The sequence below is a fragment of the Balearica regulorum genome, chromosome 14, assembly GCF_011004875.1.
Source record: "Balearica regulorum gibbericeps isolate bBalReg1 chromosome 14, bBalReg1.pri, whole genome shotgun sequence".
Classification (NCBI taxonomy): domain Eukaryota; kingdom Metazoa; phylum Chordata; class Aves; order Gruiformes; family Gruidae; genus Balearica; species Balearica regulorum.
Genome location: NC_046197.1, coordinates 3402637 through 3427030, shown reverse-complemented (window position 1 = coordinate 3427030; position 24394 = coordinate 3402637). Strand labels below are relative to the sequence as shown.

Here is a 24394-nt window from a genome sequence, read left to right as displayed (position 1 = left end):
CTGGTGGAGGGGCAGAGGGGATTTACCCTGGCTGATGGGGAAGGGCTGAGGAGGGCGGACGTGGACCTCAGTCCCCTCCACCCTGCCCTTCTGCCTGCGGGGTGAAGCTCTCCCCAGCCATGGAGGGGTGCAGCCCTCCCGAGGGGAGGGGGCGGAGGGGAACGACCTTCAGACTCCGCAGCACCAAAGAGCAGCTGATTTAACCCTCGCGGGCCGACAGAACCACTGCTCTGCTCTGCTGAGTGCCGAGAGCTGAGTGCCCGACCCCGGCGTCGCTCCCCGGGGGAGCGAGCTGCCTCCCCGCCAGAGCGCGGCCACAGGCCTGACGCCCCGGGGTCCCTTTCCACCGCTGGGACGTGGCCACGAGGCCGGTGCGTTGCCCTGGGGCCTTGCTGGCCACGGTGGCCCGCACCCAGGGGGGCTCAGCCTTGAAGGGGAGGACCCACGGTGTCTCACAGGGCCCTGCAGGAGAAGGTACGAGGGACAGGACCGCATCACCCTCCTGCGTGCGCCCCTCAACCCCTGCAGCTGGGTACAGGCAGCAGGCTCAGGCAGCTGCATGGTGCAGGTAAGCTGCCTTCGCGCGTCCCCTCCTCCTCGCGCGTGCCAGGCCAGGACGCAGAGTACCCGTGTCCTTCTCCAGCCTGAACACCGGCATCACCTTGCCGGCCCCGCAAGGATGCTACTTCCAGGGCTACAGCTGCAGAACAGCCTCTGTGCGGCCTCTGTCGTGCTGACTTCCGCATGACTGGTACGTAATCGGTGATGTGCTAACCGCTCAGAAACGCGGTGGGCGCAGGCAGCACTATCCATCTCGAAAAGGCTGTGCAGAACAGGACTGTCCCTGCCCGCTCCGAGATCCGCTGCCAAAGCCAGGAGCTGCAGCAAAACCATCTCAGCATCTGCTGCCGCTTTCTCGTGCAGCGAGATACCGCCCTTCCCTGTCACCCCGTGGGAAGAGACAAAACCTGAAGCAACGGGCGCTGCCTTTAGGGGATGGCACGTCCCCGCAGCCGCCGGTGCCTCCTGCAGCCCCGCGCTGGGTCCTGGCAGCAGCAGCCGCTCTCGGGCCCCTGAGGCTTCCCAGCCGCTGGGGTAGAGACCAGCTCCCAGCCTGTGGCTTCCTGCGTGTTAAAGGAGGGTCTGAGGACAAGAGGAGTTGGATCCGTGAGGGACGACACGTTCTTTGGTGTCCTTTAAAGAAAAAACATTTATTTGTGGCAGTGTGACAGCCAGTGGGGCAGCGTGAAGATGCCACTGAAGACCAGAGCTGCAGGTCAGACACTGGTCAAACTCCTCTTCCTCTAAGCATGGGTTTCCAGCTGGCAGGCAGCACGTCGGGCGAGGGTCCCTGCGGCCATCGCCCGTCCCAGGCCCCAGATGAAGGCGCCTTCGGAGAAATCTGAGCTTCTGGGCACCTGGATATGCAGGACAGCGTGGCAGGGGGCAACCCAGGACCTGCACAGCCGGAGGATCGGGGCTGGGGCGATGTGAGAAATACGGCTGAACGGATGCAGGGGGCTGGCTAATGCTCTGTGGAGCTCCTCGAGGCAGTACGAGGTCCGGTGCTTGGCTGGACCAAAGCCCCAGCGCAGCAGCGAAGCAGCAGTTGAAGCACATGCTCAGCGGTTCCGAGTGTGATCCAACCCCTTAACTGCCCGGGCTTGCTGAACACCCCGGGCCTGTATTTTCAGAGCTTTGTCAGAGGCGAATTCGCTGCTGCCGTCTCCCGGGATGAGCAATGTGGGCGCTGCTGGGCACCCTGGGGCACGGTGGAGGCACTTCCCAGGGACCACCACGACGCATCGGGTGCGCCCACAGCGCTTGCACCTCTATCCCTACAGCCACATCGTATACACCGCGGTTGCAGGCTGCATGGCTGTTTAAAGGCTGTGGGGCGCCAGGGTCCCCAGCTCTGGGGTGGTTTCTCCTCCCCGGCGGGTCATTAGCAGCCCCCCCGGCCTCCGCACAGCCTCCCAGCGGCTGCGCCAGCCCGACCAAGCGTCCGAAGGGGCTGCCCTGCCCCTGGGTTTCCTGCGAGAGCATCAATCACGCTGCGGCCCTCTGCTCTCGGGCGGCTGCGCCAGGCAGCTGGGTAGGAACTGCGCAGTGATGCGCCATCAATTAACGGCCCGTTATTATAAAGCACTGCCTACTGGTTTGAAAGGGCTGGAGGAGCCCCGCAGTGGTTTCTCTTGGTCTCGTGCCCAGAGACCTGTCCCTCTCACCTTAGGAACAAAACGCCTCATTTTAAAGATAATTAATGGTAAACATGGAGAAAAAAAAAAAAAAAGGTTGTAATGGATCATTTGGCCCACGCTAAATTTTGACAGTAAACATTTAACCGAGGATACTTTTCAGCAGAGCGGCCGAGCTGTGTGGAGGGATGCCGCGTCTGCTGGCTGGGGCTGCGCGTGCTCCCCGGCCCGGGGCGCTGAGCCCATCCTGGGGGGTGCTCTGTTCTGTGCCGGGGTTGGCACGGGTGGCACGGGACCCTCTCGGGGTGCAGCCAGATTTACATCTGTGGGCTGCTCTGGGTCCCTGGTGCCATCTGTCCTTGGCCCCAAGGCGGTGGGAGGGTGGATAGAGGCCGCTGTGGGGACCGGTCCTTCTCTGTTCGCTCCCCAGTGCTCGGGGCTGGGGCTGGCCCTAACAGGGACCGCTTGTCCCTGCTCCATGTAGTGCGCTCATCCCCAGGGAACCTCCAGGGCCCCTTGTGGGAAGGAGCTGAAGTCCCTCTGCACGCTGTTACCCACCAGCCCCTCCACCGCTCCTGGGCACTAAATAACGTCCTGGCACTGCTGACCACATCCGGATGGGCGTTTCATCTTCCATGGCGCTGGGATGTGCGAGGGACCATCGGCGTCACTCCTCTGCTGTGGCTACCGGCACCGCAGCCCTGTGTCTTTCCCGTTGTGGCACAGCCCAGGGGCCCGGACGTGGACGTGGCACACGTGGGTGCCCGCGGCGTGCAGGAGCACGCGCCGGCGGCACAGCGGGGGTCACCGCAGGTACAGAAATGTCTGGTGCCACGGTGGAAGAGGGGTGCTGGGGCTACCTCGCTCTTCAAAGGCAGAAGCATTTGGGGTTGGGTCAGTGTGTATTTCATCACATGTTTTTATTATTTCAGCCTACAGGAAGCACTTTAAAAGCCGAACAGTGGCATTAGCCGCTGCCAGGCACTTGGGGGTCCTTTGGGGCTCTGTGTTTTGAGCCCAAAGATGTTCCCGGGGCCAGGGAGCGCATGCACCCGGTAACCAAACCCAGTGACCGTGGCGGGCTGTGGCACGTCCCTCTCCGTGTCCCCCCCAGGGCAGCGCAGCCTGGGAGCAGCTCGGGGTTTGGGGGATGGGTGAGGTGTCCAGCTGGCTTTCTGCCCCCTGCGACTCCGGGTGACAAACTGGGCAGGGGTCCCTTTTGCTCAGTGCTGCTGGGGGGGTGGCCACTCCTCTTACACCACATTCCTTATTTTTTTTCCCCCTCTTACCTACGTCCCCGTGCCTCTGCCCGTGGCTGGGTGCAGCGCTCTCCGGTCCCACGCTGCTGCTCCAGCCCAGCAGAGCAGGCCCAGCCACGCTCCCCGCCAGAGCCAAGGGAGCCGTGCCGCAGCGGGGCCGCGCCGTGCTTCTTTCTGCCGGCACCAGGCGCTTGGCACCACATCTCCGTTAATACTTACACAACGTGCTGTCGGAGTTTTACAGGGAACCACGATGGTTCACCTCTTGCTCCACAGAGGCCTCCCCACGCATCCCCCCTGGAGCTCTCCCTTCCCGGCCTCTCCCTGCCCGCCTGGCTCCGGCGGTTGTCCCGCTGGTGCTGTGGGGCTGCCTGGCCGTGGGGTGCCGGCTGTGCGCCCCTGCCCAGCTGGATGCGGTCCTGTTGGTGCTGCACGCGCTCAGCCCCCCTGTGCCGGGGTTAGAGGTGACCCTGCAGCTGGGCACTTGCAGCCTGTCCTCACGCCACGCTGTGCTGTACCACGCAAACGCCGTGCCGTGCCGTGCCAAGACTACGCCATGCGGTACCGTGCCGTGCCGTGCCAAGACTACGCCGTGCGGTACCGTGCCGTGCCGTGCCCGCGGCCTGGCCAGAGCCCTACCGGGTGCGCGGCTGTTTGCCTCAGCTGTGCCCCTGTGCTGGGGGAGCTGCCTCGGCGCAAGGCGCTGGGGACACGCCGCAGGTGCCCCACACCTGCCCGGGGGGTCCCGCTGCCTCCCCCTGCCCGGCGGGGCCAGCCCTGAGCCGGGTCCGGCTCCCGGATGGCGCGGAGCAGCCCGGGTTCGGGTCACTGCAGCAGGTACCCGCCCGGCCCCGGGCGCTGCTGGGGGTCGCAGCACCGTTCGCCGTCCCGGGGGGACCCGGCTCCGGCCCGGGCCGCGCCGTCGGGGCCGCAGCTCCTCCTGCTCCGCGCCGCGGGGAGGGGCCGGGGGGGGCCGGGAGCGGAGCTCGGCAGCGCGGCCCGGGCCGGCCCCAACGAACCGCGGCACTTGGCGAAGCGGAGGCGGGTTCCGGGTCCGCAGCGCTGCCGCGGAGCTGCGCGGGGCTGCGCGGGGCTGCGCGGGGTTGCGCGGGGTTGCGCGGGGCTGCGCGGGGTTGCGCTCCCCCAGCCCGCGGAGGGGCGAGAGGAGGCGGCTGCGGGAGAGCTGCATTTAAGGATACCATACGTCCCGGGTTATTAATTATAAAACGTAATTAAAGTAAAACTGCAGAACGTCAACATATTAAATTTAAAAGCTAATATTAAAATAGAGTTAATATTTAATAAGGTAGCCGAGCGTTACAAAGCTGTACGCTGATACTCTATATTTAACTGTGTAAAACCAGGAGAGTTTTCCCAAAGAAAAATGTATTGTTTAGCTGATTATCAAAGACTCTGTGATATATTATCCATTTCACAAAAATAATATAGATATCTTTTTAAATATAGTAATAAAAACATACTAGCGCCTTTTAAATATACTATTACTTACCACCCCTTTTCATATTGTACTATCACAGACACTTTGGAATTGGTTTAAAAGCACATCATTCATTATTCAAAGCTCATCTTTGCATATTATTCCAGCTCAAGTCTGCCAGGCTCCCTGTGAAATCGTTCACAAAATTGATAACAGCAGACACACATGCAATAAAAAGATAGCCTTGGGCAGCCCGAGTTCCCATTATGCAGATCAAGCTGCAATTTTCTCTAACAAAGCCTGCCCTGATTCAGGACTGGGTGTCACTTTATTTATTTATTTATCCTCCCCCGGTTGCCTTTTTTTTTTTTTTCTTTTTTCTTTTTTTCCTTTCCTTTCCTTTCCTTCCCTCTCCCCCCCCCCCGTTTTCCTCTCGTTGCCCCCGCCCTCCCCGCCGGCCCGGCCGGAGCGGGGCCCCGGGGGCTGGGCGCCCGCGGTCGTTCCCGGTGGCGCTGGGCGGCCCCGCACCATCTTGCCGGGATCGTGTCAATCCGATTAGCTCCGCTCCGGGGGACCGGCGGTTGATGGCGGCATCGCTCGCACCCGCCGCACCGAGCGGGGACAATCCGATTAAGCTGCCCGGGCCCGGGGGTGGCACCGGGAGGTGCCCCCGGGGGACCGGGGCGGGGGGTGGGTGTGTTTAATAGCCGTGGTGATGCCCGCCGGGCGGGGCGGGGGGGTCCCTCCGTGCGGTAAGCCGGGGAAGCCCCCCCCCGCCTCCCCCGACGGCCGCCGGTAGGGACGCGCCTCCGTCGGGGCCGGCGCTCCCCGCTCCGCGCCGGGAAACTTCAGCCGGCGGCTCCGCAGCGGCCGTCGGGGCCCGTCGGGGCCGGGGCCCGGCAGCACCCGGCGCCCCGGGCGGGGCTGGGGGGGGGGGGAGCGGGAGAGGCGCCCCCGGATCCGCCTTTACCGTGGGGCCGAGGCGGCGGGGGAGCGGCGGGGGAGCGGCGGGGGGGGGGGACGGGGCAGCTCGGCGGGTCGGTCCGCGTTCGTTGGAACGATCCGGTAACCGAATGCGAAGGGCTAACACCGAGTCGCGTCCCTGCTGTCACCGCTCCGGCATCCCGGGATCGCCCTGCCAGGTGCTGATCAAATGCCATTACATTCTATTAACAGGGAAATTCTATTCCCTGTTTTCATTTCCCTTTATAAGCGGGAAACTAAGTAAATGCGGCTGAGCGTTATTTAATTGCTGCCGCCTTTAGTCCAACTGGGACGTTAGGGACCGTCTGCAAACTCGCTCGGCGGCCGCGCCGGGCTCCCGCTGCCTGGGCGCGAATTCAGCCCGAACGGAATCTCGCCCCGCGGGGCCCCGGACACCCCCCACCACCACCACCCCGGCCCGGCCCCGGGCACCGCCTCGGCCCGCCGCTCCGCGCCGCCGTCGGGGCGGCCGCCCGGCCTCGCCGTTCCAGCGCGGCTTTGCCGCCCCGCCCGGGGCCGGGCAGCCGCGGGGTGCCGGGGCCGGAGCCCCGCTCGGGCGGAGCGGGGCGGCGGCGGCGGAGCGGCCACGGCACGGCACGGAGCGGCCGTCGGGGGCGGCGGGGCCGTCGGACGGGCGGGGGCCGGGAGGCGTCGGGCGGCTGCGCCGGCCCCGCGGGGCGCGGGCAGGGAGCGGGACGGCGGCCCCGACGTGCCGGGCGGCCCGTCCCCTCGGCCCGTCCCGCCGCCCCGGCCCCGACGGCGCCCCCGCCGCCCCGCCCCCGCCCGCCGCCGCGCGGCCCCATTGTTCGTGCGCCCCAGTGATGTCACCGCGGCGGCGGCGGCGGCGGCGGCGGCGGCGGGCCCCCGCGCCCGGGCGCGAGGCCGGTGCCGAGCGGCGGGAGCCAATGGGAGCGCAGAGGCTGGGCGGCGGCGGCCAATGGCGGCGGCGGGGGCGCACGCGGCGCGGGGCGCGCGGCGGCCCCGAGGAGATGACGGGGCGGCTGCCGGGGCGGCGCGCGCTCGGCAAAGTTTCCGCGCGGCGCACGCCGGGGCCGGCCGGGCCCGCGGAACGCGGCGGAGCGGCGGCGCCTTTATAGCGGGCGCGGAGGGGCGCGAGGCGGCGGCGGCGGTGGAGGAGGAGGAGGAGGAGGATGGATCCGCCGGCGGGCGCGCAGGGCCAGCACCAGCACGAGCCCATCAGCTTCGGCATCGACCAGATCCTCAACAGCCCCGAGCAGGAGAGCGCTCCCCCGCCGCCCCCCCGGGGCCCCGACGGCGCGACCTTCCTGGGCGGCCCCGGCGGCCGCGGCGGCGCGCCCTACCCGGCCCTGCCGGCCCCCTTCCCGGCCATCGCCGCGCCCTTCGAGGACTCTGGATCTTACAGTGTGAACCTCAGCCTGGCCCCGGCCGGCGTGATCCGGGTGCCGGCGCACAGGCCCATCCCCGGGGCCGTGCCGCCGCCCATCTCCAGCGCCATCCCGGCCATGCCCGCCGTGCCCAGCCTGGGCAGCCTCAACTTCCCCTGGATGGAGAGCAGCAGGCGCTTCGTCAAGGACAGGTTCACGGGTAAGGTGCCGGGGCGGAGCGGCAGAGCCCCCCGCAACCCACCGCTCCCCCCCGCCTCCCCCCCCCCCCCCTCCCCCGGGCAACGAACGGAAAGGCAAATAGAAAATAGAAAACGAAATAACAATAGTAATAAGAATAAGAATAAAAGCGGAGGCGGCCCGCTGGATGTTTCCCTCCCCCGCGCTCGCAGCGATCCGAAAAATCGCTCTCCTCCCGGTGTGGAGAGCGCGGCGGCCCCGGGGCTGGCGGCCTGGAGCCCCGCGGAGGAGGAGGAAGGCGGGGGGGGAGCTGCCGGGCCCCGCTCGCCTCCGCATCCCTTCGGCGAACCGCGGAAGCGGGACCTCGGGGAGACGCGGTCCCTTCGGGGGTCGGCGGGCGGCCGTCGGGCAGAGCCGCGGCCCCGGGGGGGGGGGGGGCGGCGGCCGGTACCGTGCGGGCGCGGGGCTGACCCCTGTGCTTCCCACCCGGGCAGCGGCGGCGGCCCTGACGCCCTTCACGGTGACGCGGCGGATCGGGCATCCCTACCAGAACCGGACCCCGCCGAAGCGCAAGAAGCCGCGGACGTCCTTCTCCCGGGTGCAGATCTGCGAGCTGGAGAAGCGCTTCCACCGGCAGAAGTACCTGGCCTCGGCCGAGCGCGCTGCCCTCGCCAAGTCCCTCAAGATGACGGACGCCCAGGTGAAGACCTGGTTCCAGAACCGGCGCACCAAGTGGCGGTGAGTCCCGCGCCCCCGGGGCCGCCCCGTCCCGCCGCCGCCCCCCCCGCCCCGGGAAGCCCCGGCCGGCAGCGCACCCCTCGCCGGTTCCCGGCAGCGAAACGGTCGGGGGGTGAATTTTTACTATTAGAATATTATTATCGTTATCGTTATGTATTTTTATCTTTTTTCTTTTTTTTTTTTTTTTATAGTCCCCTATTCGGAAAACGGGGAATTATTCGTAAAAACGAGGGATTAATCGAAAAAAACGGGGAATTATTCGAAAAAAAAACCCCCCAAACAACCGGGGGAATGTTGGGAAACCGGGGGAATATTCGGCAACAGGGGATCACTGGGAAACGAGGGGGTTGTTTCCGGGCGTTTCCCGCCGCCCGAAAGCCCGCCGTTACAGGCCGAGAGGCCGCGGCCCGCCCGGCGGTGCCCGGCCCCGGTAGGAAGCGGCGCGTTGCCCCCGCTGCCCGCCGGGGATGCGCCGGTCGCACCGCGCCTTGTTCCCGCGGCCGGCGGGAGCCCGATTCCCCGCGGTCGCGCTCCCCCCCCCCCCGCCCGCCCGCCACCGAAGCGGCCGCTTCCCGCGGAGCCCCGGGCGGAGCATCCCGGGGCGTCCCGGGGCGCGGGCTGAGCGTGTCCCCCGGCAGGCGGCAGACGGCGGAGGAGCGGGAGGCCGAGCGGCAGCAGGCGAGCCGGCTGATGCTGCAGCTGCAGCACGACGCCTTCCAGAAGTCGCTGAACGAGTCGATCCAGCCCGACCCGCTGTGCCTGCACAACTCGTCGCTGTTCGCGCTGCAGAACCTGCAGCCCTGGGAGGAGGAGAGCGCCAAGATCCCCCCGGTCACCTCCCTCGTCTGAGCCCGGTAGCCCGGGCACGCAGCGGACTCGCCCGCGGAGCTCGGCCGGCGGCTCCCTCCGTTCCCTGGGCCGCGGCTCGCCGCAGACGGGGCGGGCGCGGAGGCGTCGAGCGGCGCCCGCGGGGCCGGTGCCCGGGGCGGGCCGGGGCCGGGGCCGGAGCCGGGGCCGGAGCCGGGGCCGGGGCCGGGGCCGCCGCGGCGCTTCCCCGGGGCCGGCGCGGAGCGGAGCCGCCGGGCGCTGCCGTCGCGGTGCCCCGCGCTCCGCTTGTATATTCGTGTCGATGTTCCACTAGGAAGGGAAATATGTCACTTTTTGTAAGAAGTGTTAATAATTTAATTTATTTATGCATCGAGATTTTGGGCACTATTAATATGGAATTATATAAAACCTCGATTATTTATATCGAAATCTGAACATAGGTATTTTGTGTTGGCTTTGGAACAAAAGGCTATTTTTTTTTTCCTGTTCTGAGGATAGTCTAAAGAAAAAAATACCTACCTATCACTTAGCGGAGGGGACTAAGTGGAGCCGGTGATGACTCATTAGCTTAGGAAACCCTATTAAGCTGAAAAGCGGTAGCTTCCATCTGTCCCAGGTGAAGTTAATGTCATCTGTAATTTATTCACCGTAGTAATAAGGGCTCCTTCCAGGCACCACACACTCGGTTTTGTCCTCACCTTTCCAGCCGATGAGCTTTAGCGACCGAAACAGCACCCGCACCCTCTCCTTTCGCCACCGACTCTAGAGAAAGCGCCTTATGTTTCATAATAAAGAAGATTTGGGGTTGACACAGACCATGTATAATACTTTGTACTTGCCGAGACGTGTAAATAAACGTTTTCTTTAAAAACGCCTCTCCGCTCCCTGCCTGCCGCCGCGCCGCGGAAGAGCCGAGCCCGGGGCCGGGTCGCTGCGGGGCGGGCAGCAACCGGGAGGCCGCCGCGATCGTTCGGCGGTAGACGGAGGTGAGGAGGGGACCGGGGGCGGCGGGCGGGCTCGGAGCGGGGCTCCGGCGGCGCACCCCGGGGCAGTTGTACGCGGCGCTGCCGGTCGCTCCGCCGGTGGGGGGGGGGGGGGCAGGAACGGCCCCGGGTTTGGGGCGACCTCGGCAACGCCGCGTGGGAGCGAGCGAGGGGACGGGGTGCAGGGCCCGCCGCTTCCCGGGACCGGCGGCGTTGCCGGTGCGAGGCCCCGCCGGTCCCCGGTAATTTTTCCACCCCAGAGCCGCGGTACCGAAACGCCTCCCGGCAGGCACCCAACGATTTTCGTTTTCCCTGCCTTCGCTGCGCCCACCCGCCTTGGCAGCAGCACGGCGTGTGGCCGGGGCCGTGCCCCGCCGGGGTGCCGCTGCCCCCGGTGCTCGCCAGCAGCGGAGCTCGTTTAGCGGCCGGGGTACGGGCCGGGGGGGGGGTTTAACAACGAACTCCCGTAGTTCTACGGGCCCGGGTGTCCGGTCCTCCAGCAAGGAGGACAACTGCAAAAAACGACGTTTTAAGAAAGCAGGCGACGGTGCAGGCGGGTTTCCCCCAGCCGCGGACAGGACCCGGAGCACCCCGTGGGCGCCGAGGGCCGCGTCCCGCGGGGAGGTGGGCTCTGCCTCTCCCACGGCGGGCGAGCGCCCTGCAGCCCCGGTCACCCCGCGTCTGCAGAAGTTTAGAGGCGTTCCCGGTCCTGGGCTGGCCGTTCCCCCTGCCCGGCTACGGCACGGGACATTTTAGGGGCAGGCGGTCACGCAGGGTGAGGGAATTAAGAAAATATTTCCCTAGCCGGTGTTTTTCGCAGCGGTACCGGGGCGCGGGCTCGGGCTGTAGCCGGGATTCGGTTTGTCGGGGGAAGGCTGTGGAGGTCCAAAGTCAGGGCCAAATCCTGTCACACCGTGGGTGATGGTGCTGGGACCGGGCAGCCGCTCGACTGGTATCGTTCACCAGCCGGGAACATGCAGCCTGCGCTAGAAAACACCGATCGAGGGGAGGTGTCTGCTAGGGAAGGAGAAAACAAAACAAAACAAAAAAAAAACCCCCCAAAAAAAACCCAACCCCAAACGGGGGAATGTACACCCGGCTCCAGGGGCTGGGGAAAGGCCGCGCTCCTGCGGTGCGTGGCCCTGCCACGGTGCCCACGCAGAGCCCTGCTGCGGTGCATCGGCCAGAACCTTTTCCCGTTCGTTTCGTTCGTTTCCCCGCCGCGTTTCGCTGCGCGGCGATGTGCTGCCGGCTCTGGGAGCCCGGCCGCGGGGACACGGGCGGCGGGTCCTGCCCGGCCCCGAGCTCTGCGCCCGCCCTGGCACGGCGTGCGGAGCGGGGAGAGCCCGCCGCGCTCTGCGGAACGGAACGGAACGGGCGGGAGAAACCCCCCGCCAGCGGGGCTGGGGGAGAGTCGGGCTCGGGGTAATGCCAGGGGGCTGGAATAAACGGGTGCCCCTGTTCGCATGTGTATGGGGTGTTATATCTGTACCCCCTAACATCTGTAAGCTGCGTTGTTTTCAAGACGGCCTCGTTCTTGAACTGTTCGAGCGTCCCACGACCGTAAACTTCTCCATTCCCGATTTCCCCGCAGTTTTTCCCAAACCGCCGGAAGCCAGAAGCCGTGTATTTGCAGAGCGCATAACGCTGCTGCATACCGCAGTAATCGGCTGCGTGGCAGGCGAGGATCGAGTGCGAAGCCACCGAGTGTTTACAGCCCCGTTGTTAAAAGCAACACGAGTGGGTCCGAACCCGGGCTCCCCTCGCTGCTGCTGCCCGCAGGATCAAGCCTTGGGATGCGCCAACTTTCCAAAGGACTTCGGAAACCAGTCGCTTCCACTTTGGCCATCTGACTAGCGGGGCGTATGCGCTGGGAGCTGCGCGCTCGGGCTTGCTGGAGTTACCGCCGGTGTCTTTGTTTGGGAGAAGCTGGTCTCGAGGTTTTGAGATGTGCTGAGTACGGGGGAGACGGGCAGCCTCGTGCATCCACGTCATGCAAGACAAGATTGCGTGGGCGGTACGGGGGTACTGATGTGAGTGGTCGTGCTGAAGGGGACAGAAGTGGGGGTTACCTCCAATTACCCTGTCCAGTAAACCCAGTGTTTATAGGAGCCTCAGGGAAACACCAGTGGGAACAAATACACAATATTTCCCTCTGCGTGGATGAGAGCACTGTTCCCTGCTCGCCCGATTCAGGTGCGACAGGGTTGTCTGACGGTCCCTGCTGTGTATCTCTGAAGGTCCGCCAACAGAGAAAGCCGCCCACGGAGGCTTTGCATGGACTTTAGACCCGACCAGCTTGAGCCTCTCCATCCCAAGGAACGTAATCCTGGGGGACGTGGGTGCCCCATGGAGAAGACGGCACCTGTTGGAGGTGGGCTGGCTGTTGTCCTGATCCTGTTGATTGTCCTGTCCACGTTTTGCACTTGGGCTGCGTGGTGGACAACGTGAGTCGGGCTGTTGTGTGCGGGCAGCAGTTTCACTTCCCAATTTCTGAAACGGCCTTCTTGCAGCGTGGGCTCTGGCTGGTTGCGGGGAAGCACAGTTTATCCCCCACCCTCACACTCGTTACTAAATGCTCCTCTGCATCCACGGGAGACTTCTTAAAACACTTCACTTAACAGAGGATAAAGACCAGTGGTGTGCAGGCAGGGTGAGGGCAGCAGCAGCAGCTCCTGCCACTGAATTGCAGCACGGCTAGTTCAAGGGGAGTCATTTGAGCGTGGGCAGTGTAAGCCTGGCGCTAGAGATGTGGTCAGAGAGTGCCGAAGATGCCGCACAGCGCATCAAGCTGCGTTTTAATATGTTGATGCTTAATGCTGCTATGAAATTGATAATTCTCAGCATTTGGATGATCTTTCTGAAGCAGTCTTAAATCCACAAGTGAACCGTCTCCATGGGTGTGTGCTCTGGAACGCCCACGCTGCGTACTCACATTCCCTCCTGTTTGGAAGTTTTAACCCCAGGAAAACTCGTGTTTGCTGAACAAGGATGGAAAAAGGCAATGAGAGTTAAGGATTATTGAATTATCAGTAGGACTTAGCTTTGGGCAGATCACTTTCTGAACTTTGCTTAATCATGTGTGTAAGCGATACCCTGCGTAGGGCTGCGCAGCTGAGTGGGTGGATGCACGAGGCAGAGCTCGGGGTAGCTAGAGCCACGTGGAGGAACATCGAGCATTTCCTCGGGGTCCCTCCTGACTTTGCTTGAAGGCCAAACCCAAAGCAGCCCCCGTACCACTCTCGCATGCGCAGGCACAACCCCTCGCAGGATAAAAATGGCTCCATAATTTGCATCTCTCAGCATTATTTTGTGCCCAGGGTATTAGATGTTACGAAGTAATGCATGGTGATCAGATCTGTATAGGCAATTCTTTTCCTAAATGGGCCTTAAAATCAATGGGTTATTAGCTCTGCTTCTCCACTCTGTGATGAAAGCCCGGTCCTGTTAAACATGCAAACTACACAATATTCAAAGCCTTGGCTTACAAAAGTGTTTTGCTCAGCTAGGTCATAATTTAGCTCAGTTATAGCTAACATAAATAATACTGCGATTTACACCTCACGCCTATGATTTTTCCTTGAAGCACATATTTCTGCACCATGACCATCCCCACCGCTGGCGACGAACAATTTGAGGGTCGTGACTCACCCAGGTGAGCGCTTGCTCATATAGCTGCTCCTCCTCGCTTGGTAAATCCCTCCTCATGTGGTGCCTGAGCAAGTTGGACCAGGTGTAGGAAGGTATTTGCCTTCCATGCAGGTGGGCATTTTTGGGAGAGGGGGTATATACACCATTTGCTTTAAGCTGTTTGGGGCATTTCCCTTCAGTGCTGTGTGTTTCCCTTCCCCGCTCTCTTGAGTTCACTAAGCTCCTCGCTTTTTTCCTGACTCACAGCAGTGGAATAAATATTTCTACTTGGTATCCAGTTATTTCTGAGGATCTGAGTTTGCCTTCTGGGGGCAGCCAGTTAGCTTGGATGGGCAGGGCTCTTGGTGGCAGTTTGGCACCTATGTGCTTTCCCCCCCCTTTTTTTTTTGGGGGGGGGGGGGAATATCTCTGCATTTCTCTTAAAAAAATCTGCTGTTCAGGTTAGAGCAGTAATGGCATTTAGATAATTTACTCCTGTGAATTTAGTTTAAGGGTAAAAGATAAAATATGCTTTCCGGGTCATTGTGGAAAATGGGAGATAGCTGCCTAAAGGCATCTCCGCATCGTGCATTCGGAAATGTCCGCACATCCTTTCTGGGATGTGCCCAGAGCTGGAAATGCTGGGGAGTGTGGAGCAGAGGTGTTTTGAGATGGGTCTCATGCTCTTTAGGCAGCACAGGGGAATGTTTCGGCACTTCTGCGGGAGCGCTGTGTTGCTGTGCTCTGCGCTGGGTGGTCTGAGCCCAGTGAATCGCCGGGTCTGAGTCCAGGGGCTGTGCTCCACTGAATGGCACCCTGAGCTTGCCAGGGTGCTGAGCTGAGCAGGCTCTAAACCCCCCCACAAATGCAGACCTTAGGCCATTCTTCCAAATACATTATAAACTATAAAATAAAAGTGAAATCTGCCTCTGGATTGTGGACTCCCACAGTGGATCTCCCGGGAACACCTGGAATATCGATACAGATATCAGGGGTACCGTGTCGATCCTTGGTGAACTTTCTAACCTGAGCCTGCAAGTAGTTACCTCCTGGGAGTCCAACCGAGCGTTTCTGCTTCACTCTGGAGCACCACACACTCTTACACGTAAGAGTCAGTGGGAGCACGACCCTCGTTATCACCAGCACGTGGTGTTTGCTGGCTCCTTCGCCGCTGCTCTGCCCCGTGGCAGGACCACAGGGGTGAGACCCAGCATTTTCCACCCAGCCAGCCCTGCAAAGCTCTGCCTGTGCTCGTGCCTGTGCTCGTGCCTGTGCCTCGTCCTAGTTTGGGCCCGTTGGGAGCAGCGGGCACAGAAGGGGAACGGAGCTGTGGGAGAAAATTGCTGTGTCTCCAGCTCTGCCACTCTTCTGAGCTGCTTGAACGAATTTCTGCACCTCTTCAGGTAAATCCGTATGTTCTATGTTGGCAGTGAGAGGCGTTTCCCTCCGTGCTATGACTGGCGTCCTTCGGGGACTAATTCAGGTAGGAAGCAGACACCATGGAAAATCGGTGTGAGCCCCACAGCCCGGTGTAGGTCCTCAAGCTTGGCAGGAAGGTCGGACCGCGCGCGTGCAACTGGCGGTGTCCGATCGTGGCCTCTGTGCCTGAACCTCCAGCTCCCTGCCCTGGCGACTCTGTATTTTTATGTGTATTTTTATTAAGGACACCAAGCACGGTCTCATTGTTTTGGTTTTATCGTCTTTCAGCTTTGGACTAAATAGCAGCTGGATGGAGGGGATAAAATTCATTGTCATGTTTTGCCTACAGTATTGCTGGGCTTCTTCAGCCTTTTGAAAATGGAAGGTCATCAACCCTTGCCAGGCTCCTTAAATGACTTAAGCTTGATGCCACAAGTGTTCCAGAACGCCCAAATGATCCCATTAATTTGGCATCCAGTGTACGCTGCATTATACATACCGACTTCCATTGGCACATGCCACATCCAATCCATTAGTTGTGCGCAAATGCACTTAAGTCTTTTTTTTTTTTTTTTTTTTTTTATTGCTCTTCGTTTTGTGTCATCAGCAAAGAAAGGTAAAGTTGATCTTCATCTAAATCACTGACATGGATTATTGCAATTGATTACAACGAAGAAAGAGCTTTTCAAGTTTCAAAGTTATGTTGTCTTTTATTTCCCCAAGTAGTAATCTGTACTGTTTAAGTTATTGCACGAAAACTGTCTCTGTAAGAGCTGTCCATATTACATTCCTCGTTGAGAACATTTGTGTTAGTAGGCTGTTGTGATTCTCCCCCAGTTCTGTACGGCACGCTGCTTTTATTCCTTCTGGTGGCAGAAATGCACTAAATGTTCTTTATTCAGCCCAGTTACAGGAGGAAGAGAAGGAGCAAGCCGCGTGCCTGCTGAAGCTAACTTATACCGGTTTGGGAAGTTGGGTTTTAATGTGAGAGTAAATTATCTATGATTGGAAAAATGATATTTTATTCATAACTTAATCCAGCGTTCTTCTCAAGCTTAGCCCCTTTATTGGGCTAGCGCGTCTGAGACACCCAAGTATCCGGAGGCAGCGGCGCACGAGGGAAGGACGTGGTCCAGCATCACACCATTTTTCTACTCAACGATCAGTTAAGTACAACTGGGGAAAAAAAAAAATAGGGAAGCCGTTAGTAAGTCCTTCCAAATCAGCCTGCTTGCCCTGTGCCAGAAATGCTCTGTCTGTCCAGGTGCTGCTTTACCACCGAATGATCCCTCAGCATTTAAACCGTGCCTTTCTCGGGCGGGTACTTGCACCCAGGCTTACCTTCGCGCAGCTCCGGAGGCTCGCTAAAACCCAGGAGGCTCGTCACGCGGTTAAAATCAACTCCGCATGCGCAAGAGAAATGCCTCGGCTTGAATTTCAGGGTGCTGAACCGCCAGGTGCTTTCACGGGGCAGGAGGTGCTAGCATCTTTGTGAGCAGAGCCTCTGCGTCTTCAGGGGCTGACCCCCCCGCAGCCCTGCGCTGCCTCTCCTCCGCTTTGCTCCCGCCGCTGCAAGTCTCCTCAGAATTCCCCACCTGCCCTAAGGGCGGCAGTTCTTAAAACACCACCGTGAAACTTAACTTGAAAAACTAATTATTAGTTAATAAAGCTTGTGGTTTATGGACTGGAGTGATAGCAAAGCCTGGCTAGAGTACGAAGCTGTTAAACACGAAGACTGCTGGAACGGTTCGGCCGTTTTAATACAGGCGAGAGAGGGCCAGCTCTTCATTTGGTGTAAATCAGCAGAGATCCATTAAGTTCAGTGGATCCCATCTACTTTACATCAGCTGAGGACGTGACCCCGAGTGCTTAATTGGTGGTATAATATAAAGACATTAGACTCTCTCCTCTCGTTCATCCGCACACGTCGTTCCCATTACTGGTAATGGGAGCAGCCTGTGAGGGAATACGCAGCCGCGGGTGGGTATGGCTGGGGCCGGGCCCGTGGCCGGGCCCATCAGGGCTGGCACTCTGTAAAGCTGCTCTCCAGCCTCCAAAGAGCCGGTGCTCTCAAGTGGGGAGGGAAAACAAAGCAAAACGGTTTAATTATTAAAGAAGCCTTCGAATCTTTCCCTTGGACTGAGGGGAAGGAGCGAGAGCTCCGAGGGCGCCGGCGTTGGGGCTTGGCGTGTGGCGCGGCCCTTGCCATGCCGGCACCCTGCCAGGAGGGGACGGGGCTGGATGGGGGAGCAGCGTCTCTTCCCTTCCACCTCGCCGTGGCGTGATCCATGGCGTGAGGTGCGTTTTCTTTGGAAACCTGGAAAACAGGGAATTTTGTCACAGCAGAGAACGTTTCCGGACAGAGGGCATCCCGGGAGCGGCCTGGGATGGAGCCCCCCGTCCGCAGCCCGTGGGCAGAGGCTCCAGGCCGTGCTGTTCCTCCACGCCAGCTCTTCGCCTGTCTCCTCCAAACGTGTGCCCAGCGCTGGCTCTGGGGGCAGAGGTGACGCAGAGAGGACAGGGAGGCTTTAGCTGTCGCGGAGCTGCAGATCTGGGAGAAGGCAGCAGCGCTCCTTCGAGCTTTTTTCTCAGCTCTCTTTTTTTTATGCCTTGTCTACCCTTGAGGTGCGCGCAGGGGCAGGCGGGTGGCTGCACTGGCACAACGTGGCTATCTGCACGGTTGATGTGTAGGTTCCTTTGCAGGCAGCGGACACTTGTTGGTAATTCACCTGGTTTTGGTTCTGGCCTCTAAAGATATGTCAGGGGAGCTGCAGCCCTGCGCCTTGCTTCATAGATTCTCCTAATCTGTGCTCCTGAACAGAGCTTCAGAGCAGTGCTTGGTCACGCTTTTCCTGGAGTTTCTTAAAAAAGTCTTTCTCCTCCTCATGGCGGCTTTGTCTTCTGCAGGCGTCCTGTCTCCACAGCGCCTCTCCGCTCCTGGCTGCAGCACGCGTTGCCCTCTCTCAGGTCACAGCCTGTGTCCTTCTGGTCTTGTGCAGTTCCTCAGCGTCGGTTTTCGGTCGGTCCTTTGGCAGCTGCTGAGCACCCTGCTCCCAGCTTTGCTCTCCGCAGAGGTGCGCGTTCGCTCTCCACCCGGAGCCAAGAGCCTCCTTAGCATTTTAGTGCTAAAAATGGCATCCTAACGTTGCTCTGTCATCTTTTTGTAGGGTTGCAGAAAAAAACCCAAACAAGTGGGATGTTGCATCTTGCCCAGAAGAGGCTGAGATGGGTAATTGATTCTGAAAGCAGTTTGCACAGTTGGGGACTCGCTTGCTGAAGCTGTTGCGTTGCACTGGGGAGCTTTGCCGTTTCGGTGCTCCAGCGGAGCAGCTGTTGTACCCGGCATCGCTTCCAGCTCGTCACGAGCTGTGGAGGGTCCCGTGTCCTCAGACTGTTCATCAGGAATGCTTTGAAGTTGAATTTGACCCCCTTATTCAGCGGGAGGCCAACGGTGAGTGTGGGGCTGGGGGGTGAGGAGGCTTTTCTGTGCCTGATTTGGCACATCAGGGTTAGTGGTTTCGCTTCGAAACACCATTTTAGAGTCATTGAGCCCAGTGCATAAAACCCTTGTGCTGCATCGCCGTGCGGCGAGAGGAGATCGTCTCTGAGAGCCCAAGCAGGGAAAAAGCCTTTTCCACCCCTCCCAGCCTGAAATATTTTGGAGTACCTGGAATAAGTGAAGCGTTCAGGAAAAAACCCACTTCCCGGACCTTTTTGTAGATCTGAAATGTGATCCTCCTCTAAACTTATCAAGGAGAGAAATTGTAAGGGTTTGGGGTTTTTTTTCTGCCTTGTCATGCTTGTGGCTTTCCTACATTGATCTTTATGAAGTTGCCCTTCTCTATTTCGATCTCTGCCAAGTGCTCAGAGGGGAAAGGATACAGCTCTGCTGTACGGGAGGCTGGAGGAAAATCACTACACGCTTTTCACTGCCACACTGAATAAGGCGGAGAAAATAAAGCAGTCCGTGTCCCTTCCTCATGTCAGGACTCTCTTTCAAACTGCAGACAGCTGTCCAACAACCTTCTTGGAGGGAGCTTCCAACCTCCTCTGCGTGACCGACTCTCGGGCTGCTCCTAGGGAGAGGAAGCTCCTGATGACACAAACCCCCCCTTCCCCAGTTCAAGCTTTTATTTTTCTGTGCCGTTCAAAATTCACATGGACAACTGATTTTCCCTGTTTATTCTGCCAGGTGCTCTGACAGATCTGCGAAGGCAGATGTCTTCTCTTCTGTACGCTACATAGAGCACGGTCTTTCAGTCCTTCGTCTAGATCTAGGCTGTGGTCCTACAGCTCAGGTGAGACTTCCGTGACTGGGAGCTAAACCAGAGGCAACCGTGTTGAAGGGCACAACACAAATCACCGGCCGCTATTTCAGATGGAAAAAAGATAACCTGCCTCAGTCTTACCCATCGCAGTTTCCTTCTGCCTCCTTGCCTGCTTTTGATGCCAGTCTGCAGCTTTCCAGCCGCCAACTGAACACGTCCCCATAGTGCTGGCTCCTCTTCACAAGGGTGGATGCTGCTTTGCTCTTTGTCTTCTTCTCTGGCCAAGACTCGTCCTTCTTATTACTTAAAACTAACAGAGGCAGAGGCAGAAATGCAGATGTGAGGTGTGATTCACGCTCCGGACGTGTTGGTTGTGGAACAGTAAGCGACACGGGTGGAGGGTGGATGGAGCAAGAGCTGGTGGGGCTGGAGGGGAGGGAGTGCAGCAAGTGGGAGAGATGCAGGGGAAGGTCAGCAAGAGGAGGAATCCCAGACCTCCGTCCACACACGGAAGCCTGAGAAGGAGGGAGGAAGCCAGGAATAGACACAAAGAGCAGGGCTGGAGGTGGGAGTGATGGGAACGGCTGGGAGAGAGCAGGGGAAGGGCTGGGCAGAGCCGCAGTGGTGGGGAAGGGATACGGGGCTGCCCGGAGCAGCGGGAAACTCTGTCGTGGGACTCTGCTGGACTTTCAGCTGGAAAAGAAATCTTTTGGTGTTTAAAACCACAGTGCAGTGAGGCTGCGTGTGAGCAAGCGACTAGGTACTGCCCTAGAAATGGACCCGGTTTGGTGTGAGTCCCTGCTGAGGGAGCCACGTCTGTGTGTAGCGTTTTGGGGTCCCGTCGGATAGCGAGCGCCGGGACAGCTCCGTGGGGAAACCACCGGATCACTGAGCAAGCCAGAAGCCATCCAACATACTAAAACGCAGCAAGAATGACTCAAAAATCCTGCAGAGCGCAGAAAGCGGTGGTTACACAAACAGCTGAAGAAGGTGGGTGGGAAGAAGAGAAATCGTGCGTGAGGAAACCCAGGCGAGTGCCCCTCTGAACAACAGGATGCTCCTAAAACCGGCTCCGCCAGCGACTCGCAGCGAGTGGCTGGAGCGCACCCGGGCGAAGCGGGGCGCGGGCGACGGCTGCCCAGCCGACATCTGTGTTCGGTGACAATAGCGCGGCCTGACAAGTTCATTGTAGCTCGGCACGGGGCAGCAGGTGGGAGAGGCAGCGTGCGCAGCCACCTGCTCGGCCGCCTGTGCGCCCGTCCCCCGGGGCCGCCGCGGATGCTCTGCTGCATCCTGGCCCCAGGGGAGGGGTGGCCGGTGTGCTGCCCCCAGGTAGGGCGAGGGGTTGGTTTATGTCGGAGGGGGGGCTCTTAAAGTAGCTGCGGAAGGGTCGTGCTTTTACCTTTTATAGATTTCATTTGGTTAGAGAGCAATAATTTTTTTTTCTTTTTTTTCATTACAAAAAAATAAATCTATTTTAAGATAATTTTTGTGTCTGGAATTTAGCAATGTAGCATGGAAGGCTCAAACATGTATGAAAATAGATGAGGAAAAAAAAAAATAAAGCAGCCAAGCCAAATTCTACACCTGTAACTCTTCCTGAACCCACCAGGCAGTGGGAGAGCTCAGCTGCTCTCAGCACTTGGCTTGTGCTAACTGAATGTCATTATTGTACAATAGGGCTTGATCTGAATTGGCATCGTTCTTGCCGGGCAGTGAATGGACCGAGAGCGACTGAAAGCAGCCGAGGATCCCGCGCCTGGGCTGAGTAAGTACTCGTGCAGCAGTCAGCTCTGGTTTAGAGGCCAAAGTCAATTCAGAATAACACCAATAAACTGGGGCCGGTCACTTCTGATCGGCCCTGCCATAACTCAGGGAGAGCCGGTAGGGAATTTTTTTCCTCCTCTCTCTTTGTAAGTGCCAGCTAGGAACAACAGGCTCTGTCTGATTTGGGGGAGCACAGGGAACTCGCTGTGTCCTGACGTTTGCTGTACAAGTCTGTTTTCTGAGCTCTTCCGTAATTACTCGTACGCTGGGACAGAGCATTCATAGAGCTGTTCTGATTTACTGAAAATCTGGCTCACGGGTACCATTTAACAATCCTGTTGGTTGCCAAATGCTTCAGTGCACGTTTCTGGTTTGAGTTTTTCATCTTCATAACTGCATGCATTTAGTTTTCCTGATTGCGCGTACAAACGCTTGTCTAGACTGACAGCCGTACGTGGGCAGCCGGGAAAGGCAGCGGGACTGCGGATCTAGCGAAGAGGTCGGACTGAGCTGTACCGTTTTGGCCGGCTAGGCTCGCACCTAACCCCCCCCCTCCCCGCGTGGGCTTTGTGTGCCACTCGGGTGCTGGAGATGATCCCTTCGGTGCGCGCTGCTTACAGATGCAGTGGTATAAACACGGATCTGAATGCAAAGATAGCGGTTCTATAGTCGCATTAAAATAGCAGGCTTGCTTCCGATGCCACAAGGCAAAATACCTACTAATGTGGAAGGAAAAAGGAGCAGCTGGAAACGTTGCTGTCTTCACGCAACAGCCAAGCTCCACGTTGCTCGTTTTGGTGCCAGATATGGCAGAGCTGGTTTCGCAGGAGTCGCTGCTGCTGGGAGCCGAAGGTGGTGCAGCACCTTTCCCGGGGCGCACGGCGTCTCTGGGGAGCCTGTCCGTCCGGCCTCCTGTCCACCCGAGTCTTCAGTCTTAAACCCCTCCTAAGAAGAGATGCAAGACTCACCCCTTCAGCCGAGCTTTCCCAGCTGATGGAGCATGGCACTCGAGTTCTCTAATTAAAAATGTGTTGCCAGATTTCAAGGAATCTCAGTGTTACAATTTTTTTGGTACCTACCTCTGGTGTTTTAAGGTGTCCGCTTAGAACAACAAGAAGATATAAATGGATGCTTAAAAAAATTAGCCTAAGGTATTCAGAGATTTGCTTTTAATTATGAAGAGTAAATTAAAATACAATCATTCCATGGCAAGTTCATCTTAATTCAGTGTCTAATAACGCAGGTATTACGTTTCCTCTGAATAAAGCCTGATGTGAGCTAAGAGATGTCATTTAAAAAGTAATCCAGTCTTGAATGAAACAGTCCTCATGATGGCGAATCGATTTGAAATTGAAGTGCCTAATCACAATCATAGTAAAACGGGATCTCTTGCTCCTGTGTTTTGGTTTTTGTTTTTTTTTTTTTTTGCCTGAATTTGTATAATTTTAGCTTCTAGCCATTGGAACCGGTGGCACGCTTGTTCGCTCGATGCCGCCATTTCGGAGTCCTGCACAGGAAACCCAGGTTTGCTTCACCTCCTGGTTTTCCCTTTGTTCAACTCGGACGTGATCCTGTCCTCTCTTTACTTCCAGAGGGGTCTCTCCCGCTGGAAACGTGCTTTGCTGGAGCCCAAAGTCCTGGAGCAGAGGATGCTCTCGTGAATCAGTGTGACGCTTCCCCCTGTCTTACATATTCCGTTGCGTAGCTTCGGTTTCTGCGCTGACACTCTTCTTTTAGCGGTTGAATTAATCTTCCCAGCATCAACACAAAATTAGTAACAGTCTGTTACCAGCACGGCTTGAATTTGTTTCCCCAGGAAATAACACAAGTGACCTTATTCTTATTTTCTCTTAGGGATGGTGCGTAACCACATCGCGTCCCAGAAGCTATTGGGGGACAAACTGGAGAGCTGAGGCTCCCAGCACGGAGCTCTGAAAGCACGGAGGAGTCGGTTTGGCAATGTGGGATAACGACTGTAGTTAGATCTTGATTATGCTAAAGCGGCCAGGAGTGAAATAATTAAAATATAGATATTTGCTTTCTCCTGAATTTCGGAGTTAACAACCCATTCTGCCAAGCAGGGCTACTTCATGTGTCAAGGATCTCCGATGCTTCAGACATGGGAAGTCTCCAGAATATTAATCTCTCTTATTCTCGAGTCACAGGATTAGTCTGAAACCAATTAAAATAAATTTTAATTCTTGAGCTCAGTTTGGTTGCGAATCCCGTAAGCGCGCACGCACGGCACCGCCGGGATAAAGCCCGTGTTCGCATCTATTCCGCTCGCTGCCCACCGGCACGGCGCCGGGGGAAGTGGGTGTCAGAAGAAGATACCTGGGGGGGCCCCAGGGCCCAGGCTTGGATGCGGCATCCCCCACGGCGCGGCAGCCGGGGAGCTCCCCCCCAGATAACGCGTGTGCTGCCGCTCGGTCAAAGGGGCTCTTGTCCTGCCCGGCCAAAATTTATTGGTGTGAGGGCTGATAATTGATAGCTCTGAAAGCTGCATTGTAGGCTGTTCTGTCGCTGGGAAAGGAGGCGTGTTAACGGGGTATTGTACGGAGCGCCGCGATCCTTGGACGCTTTGTCAGTCGCGCAAAGTTAGCAAGGAGAAGCCTTGTTCCTCCGGCGCTGCCTCCCTCTGATTTACTGCCGCTCCCCTGCGCCTCGGAAGTGCCGCGACATTCCCCAGTAAATAGGGATGTATGGACGATCTTCTCTCCCTCCTTTTCCTCCTCTTATCTGCTTTTCCCAAATATGTAAACTCTGAGAAAGCTTTATTCTTTTTTCAATGATCATTCAGTTGTCTCCAGACTGTAGCTTTTGGTAAATTTATTGCTGGCTATTTAAAAAAAACAACAACCAAAACAAACTCAAATGCATTTTGCATATTAACACGTAACTCTTGTTCCTGTCTGCTCAGTTTGGAAATGGTTGGATTGCTTTTATAAAGAAAAAAATGGCTAATAAAATTGGCCTCAGCACCGTTGCTTTGCAATTCTTATGAACAGTAAAGTGCTACTTACAGTCATTGATGTTAAAAGCTATTTCTAAATTATGGTGCCATTTATTATCTCTAGTGTCCAAAGTAAGTTTAAATGATGCTTATAATTCATGTTTTACCAAATTTCCTTTTCCCCCTGAGGATACCTCTGATTAACTTATGCACATTTAAGCGCTTTTTAAATTCTTCTTTTATTGCCATTATGCTCTGAAAATCTCAGCGATTCTCAAAAATGGGTAATAAACTTGAGATAAAATGCTGCAGTTTTAGATCAATGCTGACATATCACTGTGGTGATTTCTTCAGAGCTAAAGTGATAATGCTTCATATTTACAGA

The 24394-nt window shown here is 58.1% G+C and overlaps 1 protein-coding gene across 1 annotated transcript; it reads left to right on the top strand.

The window, feature by feature from the left end:
• The first annotated feature begins 7030 nt into the window (after positions 1-7030).
• TLX3 (T cell leukemia homeobox 3) lies at positions 7031-9010 on the top strand. Its single transcript, XM_075766565.1, has 3 exons — positions 7031-7445; positions 7918-8161; positions 8800-9010. Exons 1-3 carry the CDS (start codon positions 7031-7033, stop codon positions 9008-9010), a joined length of 870 nt encoding a protein of 289 aa, XP_075622680.1.
• Positions 9011-24394: the final 15384 nt, after the last annotated feature.

Coding starts and splice junctions, on each gene's coding strand:
- TLX3 (XM_075766565.1), top strand. CDS start 7,031: ATGGATCCGCCGGCGGGCGCGCAGGGCCAGCACCAGCACGAGCCCATC. Junction 7,446..7,917: donor CGTCAAGGACAGGTTCACGG/GTAAGGTGCCGG, acceptor CCACCCGGGCAG/CGGCGGCGGCCCTGACGCCC. Junction 8,162..8,799: donor AACCGGCGCACCAAGTGGCG/GTGAGTCCCGCG, acceptor GTCCCCCGGCAG/GCGGCAGACGGCGGAGGAGC.